Below are 26,987 nucleotides of genomic sequence, written 5' to 3'. Positions count from 1 at the left end.
TCTTGTCTAATAAGGTATCATATGTTTGCTATATCCGAGTGGTGTCTATTTATGTCCAGTTGGGGATTACGTACGTCCACGCAGGCAAGGTGAATAAACCTTGCTGTTGAACGTAACCGTTTCCTTCCACCCACATGTAAGTGTATCTCTAAACCTATAGTCGTGTGGTTTTGCCCCTTCACTGACTGTTTCTATCATGTTCCGGAACTCTTTTTCTGTGGACGATCCGCTCATTATTTTGACCAATAAATACACATAGAAACTTTATCAAAACTTCATTGTCTGAGCAAGTCACATGACTCACATGAACTTTTCTCTTTCTCATCCTTTTCTATAAGTTATGGAGAATGCATTAAACAACAAGTATTCTAATGTCAGCTACAAGAACGAGGCGTTACCTGCACATTCTGGGTTGTCTTCATTAAAATTTATTGCAAAATCATGGGACACCTTAAAAAGAAAAAGGACAGATATATAAACTATTACAGCTCCATATGTGTCAATAGAGTACTGCTAGTACCGGACTGGAAATGCAATCTATGATTCTAAGTCTGGCTTCACACTATTTTCGGCCACGCTGCAGCCATGACGTGGCTAGCTGGAAATCCCATTGCCCATGAGAAGGAGCTCTAAAGACCGGCTTCACTTGGGCATATACGTATTGGTGTTCACATAAGCGCTGCCTTTCTTACGAAACTAATGTTGCTTTTTTGCAGGTGCATCAGAGTATTTGACTGTACTATTTCCATGCACAAGGCATGTGTATTTGCCTCTGCCTAAAAAACCCCACTGATGCTCCCAGCCATTGAAATGGCTAATTAGTCTAATGAGTTCCAGATGTGTACTTTTTCCTGCGCAATTACGCAGTGTCACGCATCTCCCAGCATATTGCAAGCACATTTGCAAACTCCCCATTGACTTCTAAGGGGACTTTCGATGTGCAAATGCTGCGGGTTTTTTTTGTGTGCAGGAAGATTATGTGCACGTGAATGACCCTATCAAAATCAATGGGTTCTAGTCTCTGCGAATTCTGCCCCCAAATGCGCCCGTGTGAAGCCGGCCTAAAAAGGGAAAAAATCCTTCATGGGTGATGGAGGCACCAGTGATGCATTTACTATACGGTAGCCGTCATCATGTGATCATTTTCGAACAAGCTGTGTCTTCATGAACAATAATCTGATGACATGGGTGTAAATGGCAGATAGTTGGAGCGTACTTACGGATGTCATCCGGGCTCTGAAGCATTTTCAGGCACTATATAAGGCTATATATAAAGGTGTATGAGAAAAACATGGATCCCCTGAGATCACATTCACCCAGAGGAGAAAATTACACCCAGCATGTTCTTGCCAGCTAGCTTCAGGATGCACAGTAGGCATGCTGGGAAATACAGATGACACGGCCCTAGAGAGTATTGGCCATGCTATCTGAATTTACGGAACTCATCAATAAGACAGATGTAACCATGCACTGACAATGTATGACCTACATAGCATACTGACACAGCCAAGGTACACAGCCATACATCGGAATTGCCACTTTCCAGAATATTGGTATTTCCTTTATTGCTGGCTTTCAGCTATTCATATATCATAAAATGTAGTGGAGGGAATAGACCCTTTTAACCCCTTAAAGACACAGACCTTTCTTTCCCCCATTTTGTGTTTTCCCTCCCCCCTTTTATTTATCAATCGATGTCTACAGGTTGATTTTTGTATTTTTCAATGGTACTATGTAATATACCATATAATGTATTGAAAAAGTAAATGGGGAAAAAAAACTGAAATTCCGCCATCTTTGGGTGCATCTTGTTTTTACAGCGTACACACTGCAACAAAAATAACCTCATGACTTATGCATTTTTGTTTTATTATTTAGATTATTTTATTATAAATGTGACAAAAGGGGGCTTTTTAAAACTTTAATTGCCTTTTATATTTTTTAAATAATTAGTAAAACTTTTTAAAACTTATTATTACTTCTTTTTTTAGTCCCCAGAGGGCACATGAACTTGCGATGCTTTGATTGCTCTTGCAGTATCAGTATGATGTAATGCCATAGCATTACATCATACTGTGATAGGGCAGGCAGTCTATCAAGCCACCCCACGGGGATGGCTTGAAAGGCACTCTGCAATAGCAGCCCTGGGGCCTTTCAGAAGACCCCTGGCTACCATGACAACTGCATGGTAACCTGCGATCTCATCACGGGGGGCCATACGGGACCCCCGAATATAGGTCAGGGCATTTAAATGCCGCTGTCAGAATTGACGGTGTCATTTAAAGGGTTAACACCTCTGATCATCGGCATGGCTTATCTGAGCTGTTGCGGACAGGTGCTGACTGTAGGAAATGGGATTGACCCACGATCCCCCTCCATACATATCCCGAAGCTGCAAAATGTAACTGCACATCCTGTAGCGTTAAGGGGTTATCCAGTTGTAAACTATTGGTTAGCTATCCTTAGGACACACCACCAATAGGAGATGGGCGAAGGCCCACTGCCCGGGACCCCCGCTAATGGGGGGGGGGGGGGTGTTTCTTGGCGCTAAAGTAGTAAAAAATAAAAACATCTATATAAACTTTGTGTGGCAGTGATGTGCTGATCCAGATAAGAAAGTCATTGTGTTATTTTTACCAAATGGTGAATGCCATAGAAACAAAGCCCCAAAACAATGGCAGAAATTCTGCACATTTTTACATCCCCCCCCCCCCAAAAAGTCACAAAAAGATATACAACACATTATATGTACCAAAACCAAAAAAACAAACTGTCATAGGGCTATGTCAGCGGGTTACCGCTCTTACAATGAGACTATGAAAATCACTTGGTCCTTAAGGAAAAAAATAGGCTGGTCTCTAAGGGGTTAAGATAATTAGTAATGAATAATGAAGGTGTGTACATGTGTAAAAAAAAAACTATAAAAAGTAAAATATATTACCTTATAATCCGGAGGTATTCTGGCGCCAAAACCAAATGCAGGAAACATTTTGTCACTATGAATAAAAATAAAAATGTGATGATGTCCCGTGATGATGTCATACAATGTTTGGGCTTCATGTGTCGATGCAGATATCCTCACCTTGCTGAACTAAGCTGCTGGAACAGCACGATCTGTGCTATACTAAGGGTTAAGCCCTGCTCCTCCCGAACCACAAGTCAATCGCTAGACATGATAGGAAATGACAGGTCACAGAGCTCCAATATGGCGCACACTCCAGACGGGGAGGTACTGTAAGTGTATGACCTTTATTGCACAGCAGAAACAAATGCGTTTCCAGGCCGGACCGCCTCTTCATCAGGAAGGTCACCACTCACCACTGATTACCCCAAAGCACTACTTACACTTTTAGGGCTTATTCAGATGGGCAAATATTGGTTGGGTTTTCACGCCTGGCTGATATACTCTGCTCTTCTCTGCAAGGTGAGGAGGTGGGACGGGACGGGAGCTGGTGCACTGAGCTCCCGTCCCCTCTCCGCCCCTCGTCATACTATAAGTAGTGTATACCTTGGTTTTAATAAATTCTGTTATAACTGACAGCTGCTATAACCATCTGAGAAGACAGGAAACAAATAAATGTAGCAGCTTTACTGTACAGCCTGAGACACGTATCCTGAGCAGTTTTTGTTAAAATCTGTCGTTTAAGCAGGAAATACATTTGTTGTAAAACGTTTTCAGCTGCCAAATGCAAAAATGTTGCAACCAGTGTGATATTAGCCAATTACAGCGGTCATATCCAGAGGTACAGAATACATTCTAGACAAATTGCTAAAACGTAGTGTAAAGTCATTTAACATTACGCTGACGGAAAAGTGATTTGCTGGTTTAAAAAGCTGTCCGGCTGGTCCGTGGGGATTACAAACATGCTGACGATATTACATTTATGCAATTAGCATTCTAAACCACTAAGACCCATATCATCCTCAAAAGGAACCGGAGAGGAGCCTGAGAATAGCGATTTGCTGTAATTGACAAATCTTCCCTTGTTTGTGATTTTCTAGGAGTGTGACGGAATGCAGGGACGCTTTTTTCTGATGTAGCGGATTCAGTTATCTTTTATTGCTTGCATCTTTTATTGAGTACGTTATCTGCTTTTATTTACATTGGACACAAAGCAGTCTAATGGCGCCTTTAGACTGAATGAGAATTCTTGTTTCCCCAAGCGGACGAGCTGATGATGTCATCACCAGCTTGTCCGTACCGCCTGTTTAGACTGCGCTCTAGAGCGCATAAATGGCGATGGCGTTTTTAAGTTTTTATGCCCGCTCTGTATAAGTGAATGGCCGTTTTTCCACGATCACGGCCAGCATTTTCTCCTCTATTCACACAACCATGAGCATCGTTTTTAGTGAAAAAATACGCCGCACCCTGGAAATCCCTCGCTCTGCCAAAATCCTCAGGGTGCCTTCCATTGCCTATACTGAGGTACCTGTAAGGTTTTCGCAGCGTTGGAGGCTGCATAAATACCTCCCCCTCCCTTCTCTTTCACTGCTCCTATAGGAGTCTATGGGACCCGCCGTCGTATACTGGCCAAAAGTTCCAGAACTATGTTTTGGCTGAGCGTATATGCGCTGGCCTCATACATGTTCTAATTTTCACGCTGCCGGCGTATTTATGTGCCGTATTTTTGCATGTGTCAAGGATGCATTGAAAATCAATGCCTCTCATGGGTGCGTATATACGCCCAGGCATAAAAATGCGTTGTATATGCACTCGGCTGAAAGAGCCCTAAAGCCTTATTCACACGGGTGATGCGTTTTCACGCGGAAATCGCATAAACGGGAAAAATCGTGTTCAAGTTGCAGCTAAAATGTGCGTTTTCTCATGTATCCACGCAGCCACGTGTGCTGTATATACGCTGTAGCCCAGAATTCTTTCGGACGAGGCACTTGTCAAGTTTTTGCAGTGTTGTCCGCTGCTAAATTCCCTACCCCTCCATTTTTCTGGAGCTGCCATAGGAGTCTATGGGAGCCACCAACATATAGCTGCCGAAATATAGGGAAAGACCTATCATTTCCGGCCATTAATAAAATCGGCCGCTGTACTCTGTCGCTAATGTTCTATCTTTTCGACCACAAGGTTTTTACACGGCTAAAAATTGGCAATCTGAACAAATACAGTGGAAACCAGTCGATCAGATGGTCGCAATTTTGTATCACAGCTAAATTAGCCGCGTTAAAACGCTCGTGAGAATAAGGCCTTAGGCTGGATTCACACGAACGTATATCGGCTCAGTTTTCACGCCGAGCCTATATACGTCGTCTTCATCTGCAGGGGGGGGGGGAGGATGGAAGAGCCAGGAGCAGGAACCGAGCTCCCGCCCCCTCTCTGCCTCCTCGCCGCCCCTCTGCACTGTTTGCAATGAAAGGAGGCGGGACAGGGGCAGGGCTAAGTTCCGAGAATTAGCCCCACCCCTGTCCCGCCTCTCCCCATTGCAAATAGTGCAGAGGGGCGGAGAGGAGGCAGAGAGGGGGCGGGAGCTCAGTTCCTGCTCCTGGCTCTTCCATCCTCCCCTCCTGCAGATGAGGACGACGTATATCGGCTTGTTGTGAAAACCGAGCCGATATACATTCGTGGGAATGCAGCCTAAGTCAATAATAATGATTGAATGATCGGTATTTAAACCGAACAATTGGTGAACGAGCCAACGATGATTTTCATGCCGGCGATTACGCCGAACGATTATTGTTCATTTTTGCTTGTTTAAACAATTTTTTGATTTATAATCATTACATGTCGAAGGGCCTTTACCCACTATAGAAATTAGTAGCCACAGCTACCTCTTAAAGGGAACTACCATCCTTATGGAGGTCACATTCATTGGTGTGAAGGACATATCATGTCTTCATATCAGTGGGGCTTGCTGCATAGCTTTACAGCTGTCTATCTTTTCCCTCTACTCCCTCCCACTAGCCCATATGGGCTCCTATAAGTTTCGGTGTGGATGTGTCAGGTGGGCGGTTCCATCGGGAAAATGGCCAGATGAAGTGTTCGTTGGCTGTAACAGCTGATCTTCAAAAGTTATTGGACTTTCCATTTAAAAAAGGACAGCTGGCCAATATGTTCAATAAAGAACCAGTCTGTCTCGGATCATGCAGCTCAAGGCAAACATGCCATGAACTATAGACAGAGGAGGGGGCTCAGCAGGACTTAACATGTTTTACTATTCCTCTCTGCCATAATAACTGTATTTTTGTTATCATAAATTGAAGCTGAGTACATCTTTAAATGGTTGGCGGAATGAAACCTATACTTTAAAGGGTTGACCAATCTTAAAGCAACCCTCCGGTCCTGGACAAAAAAAGTTGGCCACACTGCTTCTCTGAGTACTATGAAAGCAGGTTTCATCACCAACACAGAAAAGGGTTCTTTACTGTAAGAGCAGTGAGACTGTGGAACTCTCTGCCTGAGGGTGCGTTCACACGAGCGCATAAACGGCGCGTTTTTGCGCCCAATCGTATATACGTGACCATCTGAGGCATTGGTTTAGAATGTATTCGTTCGCAAGGGCAATTTTACGGCGCGTAAAAACGGCAACCCGAAAAAAACACGGAACATACGCGACCGAAATACGCGCCAACGCATATTCGATGGCTGAAAAGATAGTTTGCAAAGTAGGAACAAACGATAATACGCTTTCTAGCTCTGGTCATGATCGCCGAAAAACGTTCTTTCCGGTGATTATACGCTGCGCACGTGCGAACGTAAATACGCCTACGCTCGTGTGAATGCACCCTGAGAATGTGGTGATGGCAAAATCCATAGAGGACTTTAAAAGGGGACTTGATGTCTTTCTGCAGTGGAAGGATATTATAGGTTATAAATCTTAGGTTAATTGTTAATCCGGGTATACAGGCAGGTAGGAACTATTAGGGGTTGATCCAGGGAACAGTCTGATTGCCATTAGGGAGCCGGGAAGGAATTTTTCCCCCAAAAGGGCTAATTGGCTCCTGCTCTTTGGGTATTTTTTGCCTTCCTCTGGATCAACAACACAGAAGGATAACAGGCTGAACTAGATGGGCATTGTCTTCATTCGGCCTTACATACTATGTTACCTGATGCCTACTGTACATTAATATGCATCATTAGTGTAAGACACTACACCTGCTTTGATTGACCAGTGCTACCCACATGAGGAGTGCCGATCAGAAGGAGCATTTAGTGTCATAGACTAAAACACAACGGGCATTGGGGAGTCAGAGAAGCGGTTTGGCCATCTCTTTTTGTCCAGGGTCGCTTGAACAAATCCCTGTCCATAAGCCCTATTTAGGCAAATGACATTATTAAATGTTGGGGGCACCACCAGTAGGGACCCCTTTTTTTTAAGCTATGGTGAAGAGCATCTCCCACCCTGGAAGACTTGGCATGACCATGCATTACACATGGTCATCACTCGTAGTTTGTATGGGTGTTGTGTAATACAACATTTCCACTGCATGGACTGGATACACTGTTTTATATACTTATTCCAACTTCTACCCATAGATGCCAAGAAATGTTTTCATAGTTGTTACCATTGTTCGGCTTAAAGAACAGATGACAGATTCACAGATTGGTCTCGGAGTAGTGTTTGGCAGGGATTGTCACAGAGGAGATACAGTAAACTGGAGCTGATAACATCCTTTGAACAGACAGGGATGTATTTCAGGATTAAATTACATCGCAGGAAAACTCTGTTTTCACACAGCTCAACCTTGATGTTGGCCTTTAGTAACCATTACTGTACCGTAGCTCCTTAGCGCAGCTGAAGACCCGTACTGTAATCTACAGGTTACGGCACACACTTTATTACCTTTCCATTTTTAGGTAAAGGAAGATGTATAAGATTTGTCTAAAGAGATGAGAACGTCTTGTAACAGCTTGACGAAATTCTTTTGATTGACATCTCTACTTCCACAAATTCTCCAGCACCCGTTGCCTCTCAATACAGCATGTCATCTCTGATTTACCGGTGTACGGCTAAGCAGGTGCGATGCCTGCGGGGGGGTTGCTACCTAGTCAGATCACAATTACTTTTTTTTAGCAGTGAAAAAGCTGTCAATCAGCTCCTATTATGTGGTCTTTTAAGTGCAGTAGAGAAGGCAATATTACCATTTCATACTATTTCACCAAATGAATTATTCCGCTTTTGTTCTTAGTGTTCTTGCTAAGTCCTTTCAAGCCAATCAGTGACCCGCCTTCAAAGTACAACATCGAGATTTTTAGGTTGACAGAATATGAACCAAATATGACTTAAACTGAGGATTTCATGCATTGACCTTGATAAGCCCTGAAGCAAAAAGGAAGTAATTGTGCTTAATCAATACCTCCTGCACTGAATTGTTAATATGATCCTATGGCAGAAGGCCAAACTATGACAGATAACAGGAAAATGGGAGATATAAAGGAGGAATAGTCCGTAAAAATGTGCGCAGTCATTACTGCAGTTGCGTCATTGTGGTTGTCTATAGGATATTGTATTTGTATGAATTGGTCATTATACTGTACATAAGTCAATATAAGTCAACATAGAGAATTATCTATAAATGGTGGACAATCTCTGTATTTATTCTTTAGTAGGTATGTATGATCACTGTTTATGCATATAAATATGTCCTTATGTTAGCGTGTATCTCCAGTACATATCTGCAGTTTTCATTTATTTTCCCCTTTGTTTTTAAGGGGGCGTGCCATGATGACAACCTCTATTCCCTTTTAGGGCATATGAACGTCATACACACGAAGCTCTTTGCCTTAGCCTATGGGTGCATTCATACGAGTGTGCACGTACGTGGGTGCGCACAAAACCGCGCAGCCACATACGTGCACAAACACACATGAATGCAGGTCCGTGCAGCATTGCTTTCAATGGGGCCAATGCTGCTGCTGGCGGCCCCATTGAATGCAATAGGATGCTGGCAACCCCTGCAGTGATTTTCAGGGAAGGGCTTGAAATATAAGCCCTTCCCTAAAAATCACCCAGGTTTGTGTAGGAAAAAAAAATATATATATATACTCCCCTCTTCACCGCTGACATGTAAATATTCCCTGTGGGGAGTCCCCTTGTCACTGAACACTGTGACAGCACTGTCACAGTGTTCAGTGACAAGGGAACTCCCTGCGAGGAGCTAAGAATCCCCTGCTGCAGCTGTGGCAGAGGATCGCAATGCTGGCACCCCTGCAGTGATTTTCAGAGAAGGGCTTTAAATATAAGCCCTTCTCTCAAAATCAATCCTATCTGGTGTAAAAATAAATAAATACTCAGCTCTCCGCCGCTGCCGGGCTCAGGCGCGTCTAGCAGCTTGGGTCCCATCACTGCTCTATGCATTCGAAATGTGGTGCTGGCGGAAATTATGAAGAATACCATGGACAGCCCAGGTAACAAACAGAGAAGTGCTGGATCCAATAAAACCAGGAAAATCACCAGAAGCTAAAGTCACTAGACTGCGACTGACTGACTATGGCCACAACATGTGTGAAAACTCGCTAGAAAAGTCAATAATGTTGGGAATGAGCAGTGAAACAAGAAGGGCCAACAAGCACCACGCTGGCCTGACACCATCAAAATGGATACCAATATGGACATCAAGCAGTTAAAAGAAGCCATGCTCGACAGGAAAGCATGGAGACGGTTCGATGGTCAACTATAAAGTCACCAGGAGTCGGATACGACTAAACGAGTATATGTTCTGTATGTGGGTGTATATAGAAATTGTTCTTACATATACCAGTTTCCTTGAGGCATTTTATATTAAAACAGACCATTAATTATCTTTTATGCATCCCTGAGCATTTTATACCAATGCTTCATACTAATTATGTATTCATCTATTCATGTATCCTCTAATTTGCCATTAGTATATTCTATATTTTAGATGCATTATATAATTTTGTTGTGCTTTTTATATTAATGTCATCCTCCATTATAATATTTTTACAGTATATGCTCTGTGAGTTTTACTTTAGATGCTTCCTAATTGTTTTATTCTGGTCATAATATTAAGTACTTTTTATTCATGATGATTAACCGTTCAGTCGTTGCTGACTCGGGGTCACCATATGGATCAACTCTCGCCATTTTCGTCTACTTTTCATTACCCATCTGTGAGGTAGGACATAAGTCCCATGTGGTTTGGTAAACTGCTGTGTAAGGATTAAATGCTTTTCAGCCTCCAGGAAAGCTGAGTGCTGTAGGAAGCTTTGAAGCAGCAGGCTTCGAAGAGCCTACCACATCCCCCCAGGGGGTCTCTGATGTCCTACAGCCCCTCTGAAGCCAGAGCAGAAACTGTTTATATTAGTTGATAAGGACTGAGAACTTCTCCGCCCCTTTAGGCTGCCTGCAGACGGCCGGGTCAGATCTGACTGCGAGCGTCTGCAGAGAGCAGCGCATCACTCACCTGCTCCCGCGGCTCTGTCTCCTTCATGTGCCGGCTGCCGGGCAGCCAGCGCATGCGCAGAGCGGAGCCGGCGGCCGGGGAGTGACGTTTCTGTGCGGGGCTCTGCAAGCCCCGCACAGAAATAGGGCATGCCGTGATTTGTTTGCGAGATTTTGCGCGGCCAAATCGCGTCCGTCTGCCTAGGATTGCGTTTGCTAATGCAATCCTATGGCAGCTTCCACGGGCGGAGATTCCACGGGAAATCCCGCCGCGGAATTTCCGCTCATCTGCAGGCGGCCTTACTGAAGGCCAAAAGTCAGGCCTGATAACTTTTGGAGCCAAAAACTTAACAAATGACGAGCCTTCAAGACAAAGAAAAATGTAATTTAGAAATTATGAAAGATCTGTACGTCGCAGCCTGCTGACAAGCCTGCTGTCACATGATCGCGAATAAGATGCAAGGACTCCCATATTTGCACGATGCTCAGGAACCGACAATCGTGTATCTCGGACGGGATACACCCGAAGCTGCTCATGCGTGGTCTCAGCTCGTAGGTAAAGTCGTGACTGAAAGTATGCCGGGCCCATATTTCCGATCAGTTAGCCGCGTGTGAAGATATGACTGGAAGTAGGGAATTATGATTTTTCAAAGTTCCTACAAATCCAACCCTCCCTGCTCTGTGTGACCTCAGAGGGGGCGGGGAGAAGGTGTGTACTGAGGGGTCCTTTAAAAGTGGGGGCTCATGGACCCCAAATTGTCAGCCCCTTGGAGGTCACTTACGTGAAGGCTGCCCCCTAGTAACCCTGCAAGATTCCACAAATAAAAATGGTAACACTTCTTTTAATCCCTGTTATTTTACTGTCTGCGATATATGTAAGTCTCTAGTTGATTATCTTGTAACATCATTTTTGTATTTTTCTGTAAATAAGCACTGCTCTTTTTTTGAGAAATAATACTTTAAATTAATTAGTGATCCTCGTCTGTGTTAACACCAACAGCAACCATATTCTCCGAAGATTGTATTCATAAATCAGGTTCCAATTTACCGTTACTAAATTGGTGGTGGCAGCGTTTTGTATGCGTACAGAAGGAAAAAAACAAAATATGCAAAGATACGATCAAAACTGCAAAGGAGGAAGCAGAAAGACGGATCGCAAAAGATAGCAAAAACAACCCGAAGCTATTTTTCAACTACATTAACAGCAAAAGGATTTGCAGGGAGAGCGCTGGCCCTTTAAAAAACAATGCAGGAGAAATCATTGATGATGACGAAGGGAAAGCAAATCTACTAAACAGTTTCTTCTCAAGTGTATTCACCAAAGAAAAGGAAATGCAACACGAGATGCAGGGGAATAAAACGAACCCCTCACAAAATATCTCATACCTAACGCAGGAGGAGGTGCGGAAGCGTCTAAAGAAAACTAAAATTGATAAATCGCCGGGCCCAGATGGATTACACCCAAGGATACTAAAGGAACTAAGTGACGAGATAGCTAGGCCGCTATACCTAATATTTCTAGACACTATCAAGACCGGTGTAGTACCATTGGACTGGCGCATTGCCAACGTGGTTCCAATTTACAAAAAAGGGAGCAAAAGTGAGCCTGGTAACTACAGGCCAGTAAGTCTCACTTCAGTAACGGGAAAAATTTTCGAGGGGATTCTGAGAGACGCCATCGATGAGTACCTCAAGGAGATTAAGGGAATAACTCCTCACCAGCATGGATTCATGAAGGGTCGCTCATGTCAGACAAATCTGATCAGTTTCTATGATGAAGTAAGCTCTAAGCTGGACCAGGGAGAATCTATTGATCTCGTATATCTGGACTTCTCTAAAGCCTTTGACACCGTGCCACATAATAGGCTAATATACAAAATGAGGCAGCTCGGACTGGGCGAAAACGTGTGTAAGTGGGTAAAAAATTGGCTCAATGATAGAAAGCAGAGGGTGGTAATAAATGGCTCATACTCTGATTGGACCACAGTCGCTAGCGGGGTGCCACAGGGTTCAGTACTAGGCCCCACTCTGTTCAACATATTTATTAATGACCTGATAGAGGGGTTGCACAGCAAAATATCAATATTTGCAGATGACACAAAATTATACAATATAATTAATGCAACGGAGGACAATGTGCGGCTACAAACGGACCTGGATAAGCTGGGGGCTTGGGCAGAAAAATGGCAAATGAAGTTCAATGTTGAAAAATGTAAGACTATGCACATGGGCAGAAGAAACAGATGTCACCAATATTCACTTAATGGGGTACCACTAGGGAAAAGTGATATGGAAAAGGATCTGGGGGTATTAGTGGATAATAGACTAAACTGGAGTAACCAATGCCAGTCAGCTGCTGCAAAGGCAAATAAAGTCTTGGGGTGCATTAAAAGAGGTATAGGGGCGAGGGACGAGAACATTATCCTTCCATTATATAAGGCACTTGTCAGGCCTCACATGGAATACTGCGTACAATTCTGGACACCGGTGCTCAGGAAAGATGTCACAGTGCTTGAGAGGGTTCAAAGAAGGGCAACTAAACTAATACATGGAATGATGGGACTGGAATACCCAGAGAGGCTATCCAAATTGGGACTATTTACTCTAGAAAAAAGAAGGTTAAGAGGCGACCAAATAACCATGTATAAGTACATGAGGGGACAACACATGGATCTCGCCCGCGATCTGTTTACACCCAGGACCATGACGGTAACAAGAGGACATCCGCTACGATTAGAGGAAAGTAGGTTTCATCACCAACACAGAAAGGGGTTCTTTACTGTAAGAGCAGTTAGACTGTGGAACTCTCTACCGGAGGAAGTGGTGATGGCAAAATCCATAGAGGAGTTTAAAAGGGGACTTGATGTCTTTCTGGAGAAGAAGGATATTACAGGATATAAATATTAGGTTAAAGGGGTTGTCCCGCGCCGAAACAGGTTTTTGTTTTTTTCAACCCCCCCCCCCCCCGTTCGGCGCGAGACAACCCCGATGCAGGGGTTAAAAAAGAACACCGGACAGCGCTTACCTTAATCCCCGCGCTCCGGTGACTTCTTACTTACCCGGTGAAGATGGCCGCCGGGATCTTCTACCTCCGTGGACCGCAACTCTTCTGTGCGGTCCATTGCTGATTCCAGCCTCCTGATTGGCTGGAATCGGCACGTGACGGGGCGGAGCTACACCGAGCCCCATTGAGAAGAGCAGAAGACCCGGACTGCGCAAGCGCGTCTAATTTGGCCATTAGACGGCGAAAATTAGACGGCAACCATGGAGACGAGGACACCAGCAACGGAACAGGTAAGTGAATAACTTTTAAAACTTCTGTATGGCTCATAATTAATGCACAATGTACATTACAAAGTGCATTAATATGGCCATACAGAAGTGTATAGACCCACTTGCTGCCGCGGGACAACCCCTTTAAGTGTCAATCCTGGTATATAGGCAGGTAGGAACTATTAGGGGTTGATCCAGGGAACAGTCTGATTGCCATTAGGGAGTCGGGAAGGAATTTTTCCCCCAAAAGGGCTAATTGGCTTCTGGCCTTGGGGTTTTTTGCCTTCCTCTGGATCAACACAGTAGGATAGACAGGCTGGACTAGATGGACAATGTCTTCATTCGGCCTTACATACTATGTTACTATGAGCTCTGGAGTGCCTTAGAACAGATCAGGTGGTGATTTGAGCTTTCGCTTTGCATGCGTGCAGGAGCCTCAGAAAGCTAGGTACGAATCAGCCTGTATTCTAATGACTGCTAGCTTACAATACTGCAGAGTGTTTGAGGACCAGAGACGGGATCGCTAGGTATCGTCCATTCCCCTCTCTCCTCCTGTCCAGTATGGGACAAGTTGGTTTACAGCGCAGGGCCAGGTGGATTGCTGTAGAATTGTGGCTGTGGCTCATGGTCTCTTGTCCGGTGTCTCAGAAAGTTGGGTACTAGTCACTCCACAATCTAAGGCCTTCCCTCCTCGCCTCGCTGTACCTACCACCATCCATTAATTATCTCAATAAGCTGCTGATTGACAGCCAGTGCTAATCTCTCAAGTAGCTTTAGGAAATATATGTATACATTTTTATATCTAGCGATGGTATTATTTGTATATATGTAATGTTGTATATATGTGTGTTTTCGGTCCTTATGTCTACTGTCACTTGCTTTTTATGTACATTTCTCTCCTCTCACCATTTCATCATATCTTACCTACCTTTCATTTTATTTATTCCAATTATCATACATAGCATTTTTCATAGCTGTTTCTGAAGAAGGGACTGCGTCTCTGAAATGTGTTGATGTTGGCTGTTTTTAATTATCTAATAAAGAAGAACCGGGTTAATCACTCATTGGAACATCCTCTGTTGATTAAAAGAGTTGTGCCTTCAGTCCGTGATTTTCAATATTTTCCTCCAGCCTAATCACCATGTCCAGATTCACACGGTTGGCGATTCATGGGCAGGCAGCACCTGTTTCTACACGGAGGATTAATTCCTCTGTCCACAGTCTCAGTAGAAGTTGCTCCACTCTCCCTTTTTCTTGAACGCTCCGGCTGAGTCAGCCTTCACTATGTGCTTTTGTTAGGACACTGTTCAGACTGAAAGATGTTAATATCTTGTGTGGCATTATATTTGGGGGTGCTGTCCCTTTTGGGTGTTTCAAGTCAGGATTACCGTCGCCAAGTACCGGCCCATCCTGCTACTCCTTCACCATCCAGCGAGTAGGATTTGCCAACGGCAGAGTAGAGACTGTGCATAGCAGACTGTGCGTAAACCCGATATACAGGTACGAACATAAGAGACAAGGACTATCTCTACGAAACCTCGGCTGAGGTGCCTCTAGAAGAACTTTGCAGGATCTCTTGTAAAGCATTCATTTGTGAAACTGTGGAGACTGTGTACAGCCCGAGTTAGGCCTGGACATTTAGATCATATTCTGGATTCTGTTGCCCAACTAAGACCATCTGTTTCCAGTTTTATTAAAGTTCATCAGCAATCATTATACACAAGGTGTCACCTTTTGAGTGCTACCTGTGTAGCATAAGATGGGTATCCTAGCCCCAGAGTGAGTTTGAGGCAGAAACCATGCGCAAACCGGGCATAGTCAGATTCCAGGTCATGACAGCGTCATGGCTTTAGTCCCGACCCGTGCAGACAAAACCATTATGACCCCTATACAAGCAAAGGCACTCACACAGACCAGCACTATGCAGTCAGAAGAGAAAATTCCTCAGCACTCCGTTAAACTGTGCAAAATATCAATGTCAGGGTCTTACTTGTTTGGGGGTTCCAGTCCCTTGGCACCCCTCATATCCAGGTGAGCGTAGAAGTAATACAAGGTATCATACTGTAGATATAGGTACTGAAGATCTTATAGATCCTATAAAGAATTCTATTTAATATGACGCGTTTCGGCTTATTCTTAAGCCTTTTTCAAACACAGACTGGCACTAAGGAGCCCGCTAGCCTTGATGCATCATAGCGTAGACCTCAGTTTCAACCTTGACCAAGAACCCTTCTTCAGTTAGACACAGGTAGATATACAAGCTGAACCCTCCTAAAGGTGAAAAACGTAACATCTACCCTGTTTCCCTGAAAATAAGACATACCCTGAAAATAAGACATGATTTTCCAGAATTTTTGAGGATGCAAAATGATTTTTCAGGCTTTTTGAGGATGCTTAAAATATAAGCCCTACTCCAAAATTAAGCCCTGCTAACTGTTAATTAAAAAAAGTCAATTTAAATAGTGTCCAGGCAGCTATGCATGTAAAAAAGTTAAACCTTTTTGAACAAAAATTAATATAAGACACTGTCTTATTTTTTGGGAAACACGGTAGGTTAGAAAAAAAAACTAAAAAGCTTCAGAAAATAATTGAAACACTAGTTGGCTACAACTATAAATTATTGCTGATCACTGACCTAAATGAGCATATTGAAGAACTTTCTGTTTTAATCAGTTTGCCTAGAAAGCTTCTTTATATTTCTATGGCTCAACAAAGTAGACTGCGGGTCCTTGGAGGGAGAAGAACCAAACACAATGAGCCATCTTTCTGTCATACAATATAATCCTCCGCATAATTTTTCTCAATTAATCCTATGCACCTGGCTGTAAATAATAAAACACAACAGAACGCCAACTACCATCAAACTGTTCTGTGCAGTTAGCAATAGTAAGACTACTTTACATCGTAAAGAGGCAACAGTGCTGTCAGCTTCAAAGCCAGCAGCATCTTCTTGGACTGCAACAATGGGTAATGAGGGCCACAATGGAATGAAACAATTCAAGACGAATCTTCTCAATCAGTACACTGAATGGCCGTGTAATAGACACTCTGTTGAACCTCCTTTGGCCTTCAAAACTGCAGAAATTCAGCATGGCATGGATGATCTAGCTGTTGGAATATTTCTGCAGGACTACCGATCCCTGCAGACAGGATAGCTTCTTGCAGTTGCTGCAAGTTAGAGATGTAGCAAATGTTAACTTAACATTTAACACATTATGAGGATTCAATTACAATGTAATACGATGCTGTAAATCAGGTTCTGATGATGTGCCAGTCATGTTAATTATTGCCACATCTGTAGGTATAGGTACTGAAGTGCTCTGAACAGCTGACCGGAAGGGTTCATTGATTAATGCTGTTTGCTGCAAATTCTGACCCTCTGATCAGCACGGTGCAACAGAAATGTAAATTCATCTGACCAGGTGATGTTTTTCTACTGCTCAGTATTAGAGATGAGCGAGCGTACTCGGAAAAGCACTACTCGCTCCAGTAATTTGCTTTATCCGAGTATCGCTGTGCTCGGGTCTGAAGATTCGGGTGCCGCTGCGGCTGACAGGTGAGTCGCAGCGGGGAGCAGGGGAGAGCGGGCGGGAGAGAGGGAGAGAAAGATCTTACCTCCGTTCCTCCCCGCTCTCCCCTGCAGCTCCCCGCTCCGTGCCGGCACCCGAATCTTCAGACCCGAGCACAGCGATACTCGGATAAAGCAAATTACTCGAGCGAGTAGTGCTTTTCTGAGTACGCTCGCTCATCTCTACTCAGTATCCAATATTTGCACTTTGCCCAGTGGAGTCTTGCCTTTCTAATTCTCTAAGGGTATGTTCTCACATAGGGGGAAATTGTGTGGATTGAAAGGGTGAAATCTGCTGCAGATCCTCATTGGAAACCGCGATAAAATCCACATCAATGACACAGATTTTGATGAGATTTCCATTGCTGTTTTAACATAGTAACATAATATATAAAGCTGAAAAAAACACGTCCATCCAAAAGGAAGACAACCCTCCCCCATAAGATAATTTTCTCATTTTAGGGAAAAAATTTCTTCCTGACTCCAATCTGGCAATCAAAATAATCTGCAGATCACCAACCCTTCTGGAGTAATCAGTGATATAACATGTAATATTGTATCGCTCAAGAAAGGCGTCCAGGCCCCTCTTGAACACTCTTATCGAGTTTGCCATCACCAGGCAGAGAGTTTCATATTCTCACTGCTCTTACAGTCAAGAACCCCTTCTATGTTGTGTAGAAACCTTCTTTCCTCTAGACGTAGAGGGCGCCCCCTTGTTACAGTCACAGTCTAGGGTACAAATAGATGATGGGAGAGAAATCTGCATTATCCCCAAAATATTCATACATAGTTATTAGGTCGCCCCTCAGACGTCTTTTTCCTAAACTAAACAACCCCAATTTTGATGACCTCTCTGGGTATTTTAGTCCATCCATTCCCATCTATGTAGAATTTGGTTTTGCAGATAATCCACGCCATTTTTCAATATGTGGGAACATTCTATTATACAGCAATGGCACTCATACTGATAGTCTGATGTTATTACCTATCTGTGCTGCAATCTGCTTGAATGAGCACCACCTGTTTTTCAGAATGATTCTTCAAATCCTCCTCTGACCCCTTTGACTGACGAGTCTTCCTTGCTGGATATTTCTCCTTGATCATACCATTCTCAGTATACTCTCGACACAATAGCACAATAAAACCCTACAAAGTTAACAGTTTTTTAAATACTGGCATCGGCTAATTAAGCATCCATGACCATGCCTCGTTGCAAGCTGGTGTTACCATGCGGCAGCGGCGGGTCCTCCCAGGCCGGCCGGGCACTAGGTCCTGCAGTCGGGGCACGCCCCCCCGACTTGTTGTCCGGCTGTCGGGGGCGCGGGCTGGTCAGCGCGGTGCGTGCTTGTGGGTTCGGGCGGCACTGCGCACGCGCCTGTGATTGCGGTTCTGTGCACAAGCTCCTGTATATTAGATCCCGCTGGGAGGTAGCACCTCCCTCTCTCCGTCCAGGGGCGGAGGCTTCTGTTTATAAGGCTGGCAGTGAGGTCCATTCACTGCCAGTTATTGGTTTCTGTCAGTGTGCTAGCATCCTTCCTCTATCAGTCTCCTGTTCATCAGCTTGTTTGCTAGTTCTGCCAGGTCATCCCATCTGCCTCGGGCTGCAGTTATTTTCTGTGGGTTAGTTCATCTGCCCGTCCTGTTGGTATTCCACCCTGTTCCATCTTGGAATGCCAGTCCTCTCTCTCGGCCCCTAGTGAGTGTAGGGACCAACGCCCAGTTGCCCGCCTGGGGTTAGCCAGGAGTAGAGGCAAGTAGGCAGGGACAGGGGTTGCGGGTAAATTCTGGGGCAATCCGGGCTGGCGTATCATCGGGTAGGATACCGTAACAGTTGGTCAGATTGCTTCATTTCCCATCTAATGTAGATTCACAGAAACTGATCTATAGAAACCTTGCTCACTTGATTTTATGCTGCACTCTGGGATTCACGTGTCAGATTTCCATATTGGGAAGCTCCAACCATGAAAGAGCCATTCAATATATGTAGCTGGCTAGAGATATAAAATGCCTACTACTATCAAACTGTTCTCTTCCCTTTGTTAACGAGACCGATCACACAAGGTGTAGCATTGTGTGGATTCCAAGAATATCACTTCAATGAAAAGAAATATCACTACACCTACGGGTGTCAAATTTAATACTTTTTATTGTACTTTTCAAAGTGTGGAAGCAGAAGACATTCCCTACAGCAGACGGTAATGGTCTGTTTTCTGCAGTTTGTATTCCTCCAGCCGGCAGCCTTTGTTGATATGCTAGGTGCTTTGTACGGTATAAACCTCCCTACTGTTAGCTTTGTGGTTTACCCTTCTCAATAAATACTGTATTTTTCAGCATTCATGTGCCGGGCTTTAAACTAAATTACAACCTACATGTATTGTGTGCCATTCTTTATTTAGTATTAACTAGAATGGGGTTCTCTCTTGTCTTTGTCTTATGTTATCCAGCTTTTCTTGTAATCTTCTCTTTGTAGTTGACTCTACTTGGAAGGCTTGTGCTCTCTCTGCCGGAGTCTTGCCTGTGGGTACGCCACTACTGCATTGCGCAATTCTGCAGAATAAATCATTGATACATACAATCTATGTATGTTTGGAATGTTGTCTATTTATCGGTAGTCTTTGCCTTGTAATAAAAATATATTTCATGTTCCTGCTGTCAGGACCGGCGGCTCTCGGGGCCTCTGTGCCAACACTGCCAGTCCTACCACCCGGGCTGCAGGAGTGTGGCGCAGGGGAGCCTCGGTTCTGGTGATCTTCCCTAGCCGCCATAAATCTGCTCGACACCAGGTTGCTAGGGACGCAGCGGGTGCCGCCCCGCGTCCCCATTTACTGGATGTGCTTCCTTCGTCTCCATCTATACTGAAAGGCTAGGGGAGGTTTTCCCAGCATTTCCATGATTGGGTCCTGCTGCTGTCAGGCTTTCCGCCCCAATGAGTAGCTGGGGTGGGAGTTCTGACAGCATTTAAAAGTTTCTGTTTCCTTTCTGCATTCCCAGTGTATGTTTTGTCTCAAGCTACACCCGCTTACCTTCGGATTGATGCCCTGTTGTGACTTACTTGCTCTGAACTTCACTTTGCCTTCGCCTGACCCTCTGTACTGCATGCTCTCCCTTTGCCGACCCACATTGCCTGACCTGATTCTGTGTTTATTAGTTTCCGGATTTGTCTGTCGTCTGACCACCTCCAGCATTTCTCTGTTAGCCGTTCTCCCTGCCCCGCATTCCTATTAAGCCCAGGGACTGTTGCCCAGTTGTCGCCCTGGCGCCTAGCCCAGGGGGGACAAGTAGGTAGGGACAAGGGGTTGTGGGTAGTGTTCAGGGACCTCCAGTACCTGGACTCCAGTTTATGATACCTGCTACATAGTATGCTAGGCTGAAAGAAGACAATGTCCATCCAGTTCAGCCTGTTTCCAACTCCCCTTGTTGATCCAGAGGAAGGCAACCCCCCCCCCCAGCCCAAATGAGGCAGAAGCCAATTTAGCCTATTTGTGGGAAAAGTTTCCTTCCCGACTCCACAATGGCAGTCAGAATAATCCCTGGGTCAACATTTGAAAGTTCCTACCTGACTCCAAGACTCAGTTCAACAACCCCGCTGGTTATTTAATGTCTATATCCTGTAGCAGGGTGAGAGAAGACATCAGGGATGGAAGGTATGTGTTGCAGAGGTTGCTCAATTCTGTAGGCCACTCCAGTACAGGTTTTACAGATGAGCAAGGAGACCAGGTGGGGCTGAGGCGATGAAGACTAAGAAAGCAATCTGTCTTATTAGGAAGCTGCTGTGATCCAGTCCCTGCTACAAATGGCTAAAGGAAGCTATTCACAAGTCTCCTAAAGGTTGCTACCGGAGAAGGTGTATTACAGGACTGTGAACGCTGCAAGAGAAGTTAAGAGTAACTTGGTTTCTGCTTTGGATTTAAGAAGACATTTAATTTCTTCCATTTTACTGGAGTTCCAGCAGTTTATGGTATGTGGACTCGTGGGAATAAACTAACACGAACTAAATCTTGCTGAAGACGATTTAATACAGACACATTTTCTGCAACGCCCCTCTTACTGTCTTTAGTACATCCATACTGGCATCTTTACTGGAACGAGCTACAGACTCTTTAGTCGTGACAGTCTCAGTCAGTATAGCCATTAGTTTTATCAGGAGCTGGTTTGTCTCTTGTTGTTGTATACACGCTTGTACCAACTGTTTCATCACCTCCTTCATGCTTGCAGAGGCGGCTTGTGTTCCTCCTTTTGCTAGTTTCACCCAGGACATTTCCAGTGGGTCTTTTCTTACCAGCGCAACCCTCCACCACTTGTAGCGCTTCGGGGGTTAAATACCAGGCAAACCGCAAGATTTCATTCATTTTAAATCTACCAGGTGCCTGAGCACTGGAGTCCAGAACTGTGCGCAGTATTCCATGTGGGGCCTGACAAGTGCCTTATATAGTGGGAGGATAATGTTCTCGTCCCTCGCCCCTATACCTGAATCCTGCACTGAGCAGCGGGTTGGACCAAATGACCCTGGAGGTCCCTTCCAACTCTACCAGTCTATGATTCTAGGACCTCTTTTAATGCACCCCAAGACTTTGCTTGCTTTTACAGCATCTCACTGGCATTGATTGCTCCAGTTTAGTCTACTATCCACTAGTACCCCCAGGTCCTTTTCCATATCACTTTTCCCTAGCAGTACCCCATTTAGTGTATATTGGTGACATCCGTTTCTCCTGCCCATGTGCATAACCCTACATTTATCAACATTGAACTTCATTTGCCATTTTACTACCCAAGCCCCCAGCTTATCCAGGTCCGTTTGTAGCCGCACATTGTCCTCCGTTGTATTAAATTATCTATTAATTGTCATTGATAAATATATTAAACAGAATGGTGCCTAGCACTGAGCCCTGTGGTACCCCACTAGCGACGGTGGCCCAATCAGAGTACAAACCAATTATTACCACCCATCTTTGATAGTTATCATCAATTTCTAATACAAATGCAATGGAACTGCCCTAAACATTACTTAACACGGTCATTATCGAGTGATTACTGTGTATAGCTCTTGAGTCATTATCTAAAAAAAAAGGGCTTGCATGTTCTAAGTGCGCTTCTTCTACCATTGTTCCTGGTCTCATGAACCTCTTGTAGCTGTTTAGCATGACTATTGGGGTGAGGGCTTAAAGGAATTATCTACCTTGGTAAAATCTAAAATGTGAGTAGAATTATTTGAGAATAAGGGCCATTTTAGATGAGCCGATGTATCGTTTGAACGAGCAAATAACATTAGAGTTCGCTCGTTCGCTTGTACAGTTGTTTAGTCAGGCAGATACATCGATGGCTTGTTCAAACAAGAAATCATTCAAAATCTTTCAGCCTTTCACATTCGCTGTATAAGTGAATGAGAACGACTGAATGAGTGCTGTTTAACTCAAATGATAAGCGAACGAGCCAATAATGATTTTCATGCCTGAAGAAAATGAACGAGCGGAAAGTGAACGATTATCATTCGTCATTTGGTTGTTGGCGCACATTTACACTGAAAGATTATCATTCACTTTCGCTTGTTTGACCAGTTTTTTGAACAAGAGCATCCTCCAGCTAGTTACAAAATGTGCTCCTGCTGGGTCCCCCAGCGCTCAGTTCTAGTCAGTGGGGAAACATGGCAATATGTGTCATACAGTATTACTGTAGCACCACCATTGGTAAAATAGAGTATTACACAGTGCCTACCTAAATCAATGGCTTGTCTGTGTAATGTAGGACAGAACAGGTCATCCAGACCCAGAGACGCTTTGGGCAAGAGATAAGTATTCTGAACATGGTACTCCCCTCTTTTAGCTTCTGTAAGAGGGTATATGAAGATGTGCCTCTTAAACCAGACAGACCCAGATTTAAAATTGTAATCATTAATTAGACTCTCTATTTTACAAGCACTAATTAGCAGCCAAATACGTTTGAACTAACAATAGGGACCATAGGTGATGACATGTTTGTGTAATAACCAGCATAGTCACAAACTAATACAGCACTAATACTTCCATCAGTTCCCAGGACCAGATATATATATACTACTTTACAGATACGTAAAATATATTTTTGCAATTGTTTAATTTGTCTTATTAACAAGAACATAAATGGTAGGAAGCAGCAGGAGCTCATCTTTGGAGGAGCGTTTTTACTTGAGCTCACTGAACTTGAACATAACTGCCAGAGTAGTTGCTATGGAGCCTAAGGGGACAGTTGAAGGAGTATTAGAGGTGATGCGGAGAAGGAGAGGAAGCAGCTGATAAAATCTCAAGCACTGAGAGGTCAATCATACCCTTGAACATTGCTTATGGTCATCATTGAGGAGTGGGACCCCATTTCAAGTTATTGTTATTGGGCCTCTTTGACCTGTTAAAGACATATCTGAATGATGAAGTAATACATAATAATGTTCTTCTGCATATTGGAAAAACATTTTCATGACAGTCAATAGTCAAAGGCATTAACTGTGGAGAGAAATCAATAGTTAACTGAATGAACACTGCCTTTGAGTATCCCATTCTAAAATATTTACCTTAAGGCTCTTAAAATCGGTCTTTACTAGGCCACTCTCTGAATTACAGGTCAGTAGTATGTGGTGCCATAAAACCAAAAAACTAAATATTACAGCTCTCCATAAGTTCTATGGCTCACATCACAATTAGGTAGGTGTCCAACGAGGTAATCAGCAGTGCACAGAAGAAACCCCAAACCAATACTTAAGAATCATGCACAGATATGTAGGAATACTGTGGTCTCCAGCACTCATATAAAAATATATAGAGTTTAGTAATCAGAAGTTAAAAACATAAGCACCAATGCTGGAAAACATGACCAACGCATTTCAGCTTAAAAAAGCCTAACTCATAGTATGAGAATGCACAGACAGATATATCTATGCATAGATACATATCTATAAAATGTCCATGGCGCTCTTGATGAAGCACATCAAGTACTGGAGGTATTTAGAAAAGAGCCTATTTGTCCAGCAATACGGTTTTTTAGTTTGCGAGAGGTGCGACCCGTCCGCAGCAAGAAATGCATTCAGCCAAATAGATCCCATCGGTATAATTACAATTCATAATAGAAGTCATGTGAAATTGTTTAGAATTAGCTGAGGAGGAAGATATTTTGGTCTGATTTATGTGGTTGGACATCGACTGAAACTGTTTATAACGACCCTTAATTTCAAGCCAGTGTGAACATGAACCAGAAGAAACAAAAAGACCGGGCGATAACTCTTGTCCGAAAGTCGGGGATTTATTAGAGACAAATCTAACACCTGAACTAAGAATATTAGACAAAGAAACGTTCTTCATGAAGGCTTCTTGCACACGAGCAGGTCGGATCCCACATGCGGAATTCCCACAGCGGAGTTCGACCCAGTGCCCCAGCAGTGACCGCCTGCACACGGGCGGGTCGAACCCCGCATGCGGGATTCCTGCACCAAAGTTTGACCCGGTGCCCGGCCTGCTTACCTGTTCAGTGTCCAGGCATCTTCTCCATCTCCTCCTGTGCTGTCAATGTGCCAGGTGGCACATGTGCAGTGCAGGGGACGCCGCGTTTTTTCCATAGCTTGCTATGGGCTGGTTTTGCAGACATGGTTGCACCCAACAGCTCCTTCTTTCAAACTGTTTTTGGATAAATTGACCTATCTATTCCAAATGGTCTTGGCTGAAACATCTTTTTTTTTTTAAAGAGAACAGTCCTTTTTCATGACATGGGGCGGCTTTATCCAGATGCTGCCGCAGAGAATCAGGGATAGAATCAAAAACTCTTTTTACTACACATGTTGGTTTCAGGAATAACTGTGGTTGGGGGAATCACTCCTATAGGGTGTCCTAAATGCTCGACTGGGGCCGAGGAGGGATTTCTACATCTCTCTACCATATCTCAAGAATATAGCCCAACAGTTTAACCTTCTTTACTTCTTCTCATACAAGCAAATCGAGATGGACTTCTGGCAAGACAACTCGCACTGCTTCCCCTCCGTTTTACGGGAAGGAAGCACACATTAGCTTTATGGTTATAGCAGATCTGGCTTTACTGTTCACTGTTTTTCTTGTTTTTATTTCTCTTAAAAAATGTTTTACCTAATGAGCCCAATCATCTTACTGAAACAATTAAGGATATCTCTGTTACGTAATTCAGATCCAACCAACAGCGCAAACCGAACAGACATGGATGAATGGACTTGATTTACTACCACCATCTTGTAGAGTTGAACATCTTAATTCCTCATGTTATATTTTGATGTATGTCTTGGAAAAGTTTAATAAAACCACATACTTAAAAAAACTTCTAGAGAATATAAAATCATTTAGATGACTAGAATAATTGCTACAATTATCTCAATGATGTCTTAAGCTGCTTTATCATGTGATATTGCAGTATATAGTGGAGAGACATTTAAAGTAATCCAAGTATATTGAGCTTGCCTTGTAATTTCTCCTTGATCGGAAGTTGGGCTTTAGCATCCTAAGGGTGCGGGCAGACGAGCGTAGGCGTATTTACGTTCGCACGAGCGCAACGAAAATCGCCCGAGCGCAACGTATAATCGCCCGAGAGAATGTTTTTCACCGATCACGACCAGAGCTAGAAAGCTTTTCGGCCATCGAATATGCGTTGGCGCGTATTTCGGTCGCATATGTTCCGTTTTTTTTTTTCGGGTTGCCGTTTTTACGCGCCGTAAAATCGCCCGTGCGAACGAATACATTCGAAACCATTGCCTCAGATGGTCACGTATATACGTTTGGTCGCAAAAACGCGCCGTTTATGCGCTCGTCTGCCCGCACCCTTAACATGACCAGGCCGTTCTAAACACCAGTGGTTGGAGAAGATGATCAAGCCAACCAACAAGATGTTTTCTAAGTGAACCATTGCTTGAAATAATATGATGGAATGGTGGGGGGAAATTTTTTTGAATGGGTTTTGGGAAACGCATGAAATATAGGGAAACTTAGAAAGTAATCAATTAACCCTGACGAAAGACCCTCATGTAGAAGACCCAATGGCAGGATTTTATAATTAATAGTAGGATCAAAAGATAAAGATTTGTCTGTAGAGGAATCAGCAAGCATTGAATAAACCTCACGTTCATAGAAGGTCCCTTTACGCAGAACAATAATTGTGAAAAAAAAATGATTGATTGTTATGAATTTCAATGATAATCGTTCAGTGTAAACACGGCCAACGATGAACAACGAACGAGAATGTGTTCGCTTCTCATTCATCGGTCATTTACTCATTCACCCTTACTGCTACAACGAATGAGAATGACTGATTTGTGATCGTAATTCTGACCGAACCTGCAAACAACTCATCTGCCTGTTTAAACTTTGTCATCGTTCGGTCATGCAAACGATTTATCGCTCCATGTTAACCCTTTCCAATCCAATTTGTATCCTGGTTTTCCTAGGGAGCTTACTCTTTTTCTGCTGTTATACAACAGCGCTATCTGCTGGCTAAAGCCAGTACTGCATGAGGTGACACGTTGGATAGGCTCCAACAGCAGAGAGGCTGGCAATATACAGTAAGAGAACCCCAACGGACATCTTCCAACATCGGAGCTGTACAGTCTTAAATCATAATGTCTTCAGAGGTCAGACAGTGGATTGGAAAGGGTTAAAGCAGCCTAATGGTTTATCCAAGACAACAATCCTATTTTGTATTCCTTACAATCAAGGGTTTCTATTATGGATTCCTTTCAGACTCAGGTGGAAAAAGAACTTTTAATTTTGGATACACAGCAAAATATTCCATCCTCCAATCTCTTCCCTAGGGAA

At 43.7% G+C, this 26,987-nt stretch overlaps 1 protein-coding gene across 1 annotated transcript in view; it reads right to left on the bottom strand.

The window, feature by feature from the left end:
• Positions 1–26,987, bottom strand: part of CPNE4 (copine 4) — a 298,691-nt gene that overhangs the window by 27,994 nt on the left and 243,710 nt on the right. The window contains exons 11-12 of the mRNA XM_066584935.1: positions 2,942–2,996; positions 399–450 (exon numbers count right to left, since the gene is read on the bottom strand). Of these exons, the coding sequence (XP_066441032.1) occupies positions 399–450; positions 2,942–2,996 (107 nt within the window). The remainder of the gene's footprint in view (positions 1–398; positions 451–2,941; positions 2,997–26,987) is intronic.

This window comes from Eleutherodactylus coqui, chromosome 12, assembly GCF_035609145.1.
Source record: "Eleutherodactylus coqui strain aEleCoq1 chromosome 12, aEleCoq1.hap1, whole genome shotgun sequence".
Lineage (NCBI taxonomy): Eukaryota > Metazoa > Chordata > Amphibia > Anura > Eleutherodactylidae > Eleutherodactylus > Eleutherodactylus coqui.
This window is presented reverse-complemented; position numbering and strand designations above follow the sequence as displayed.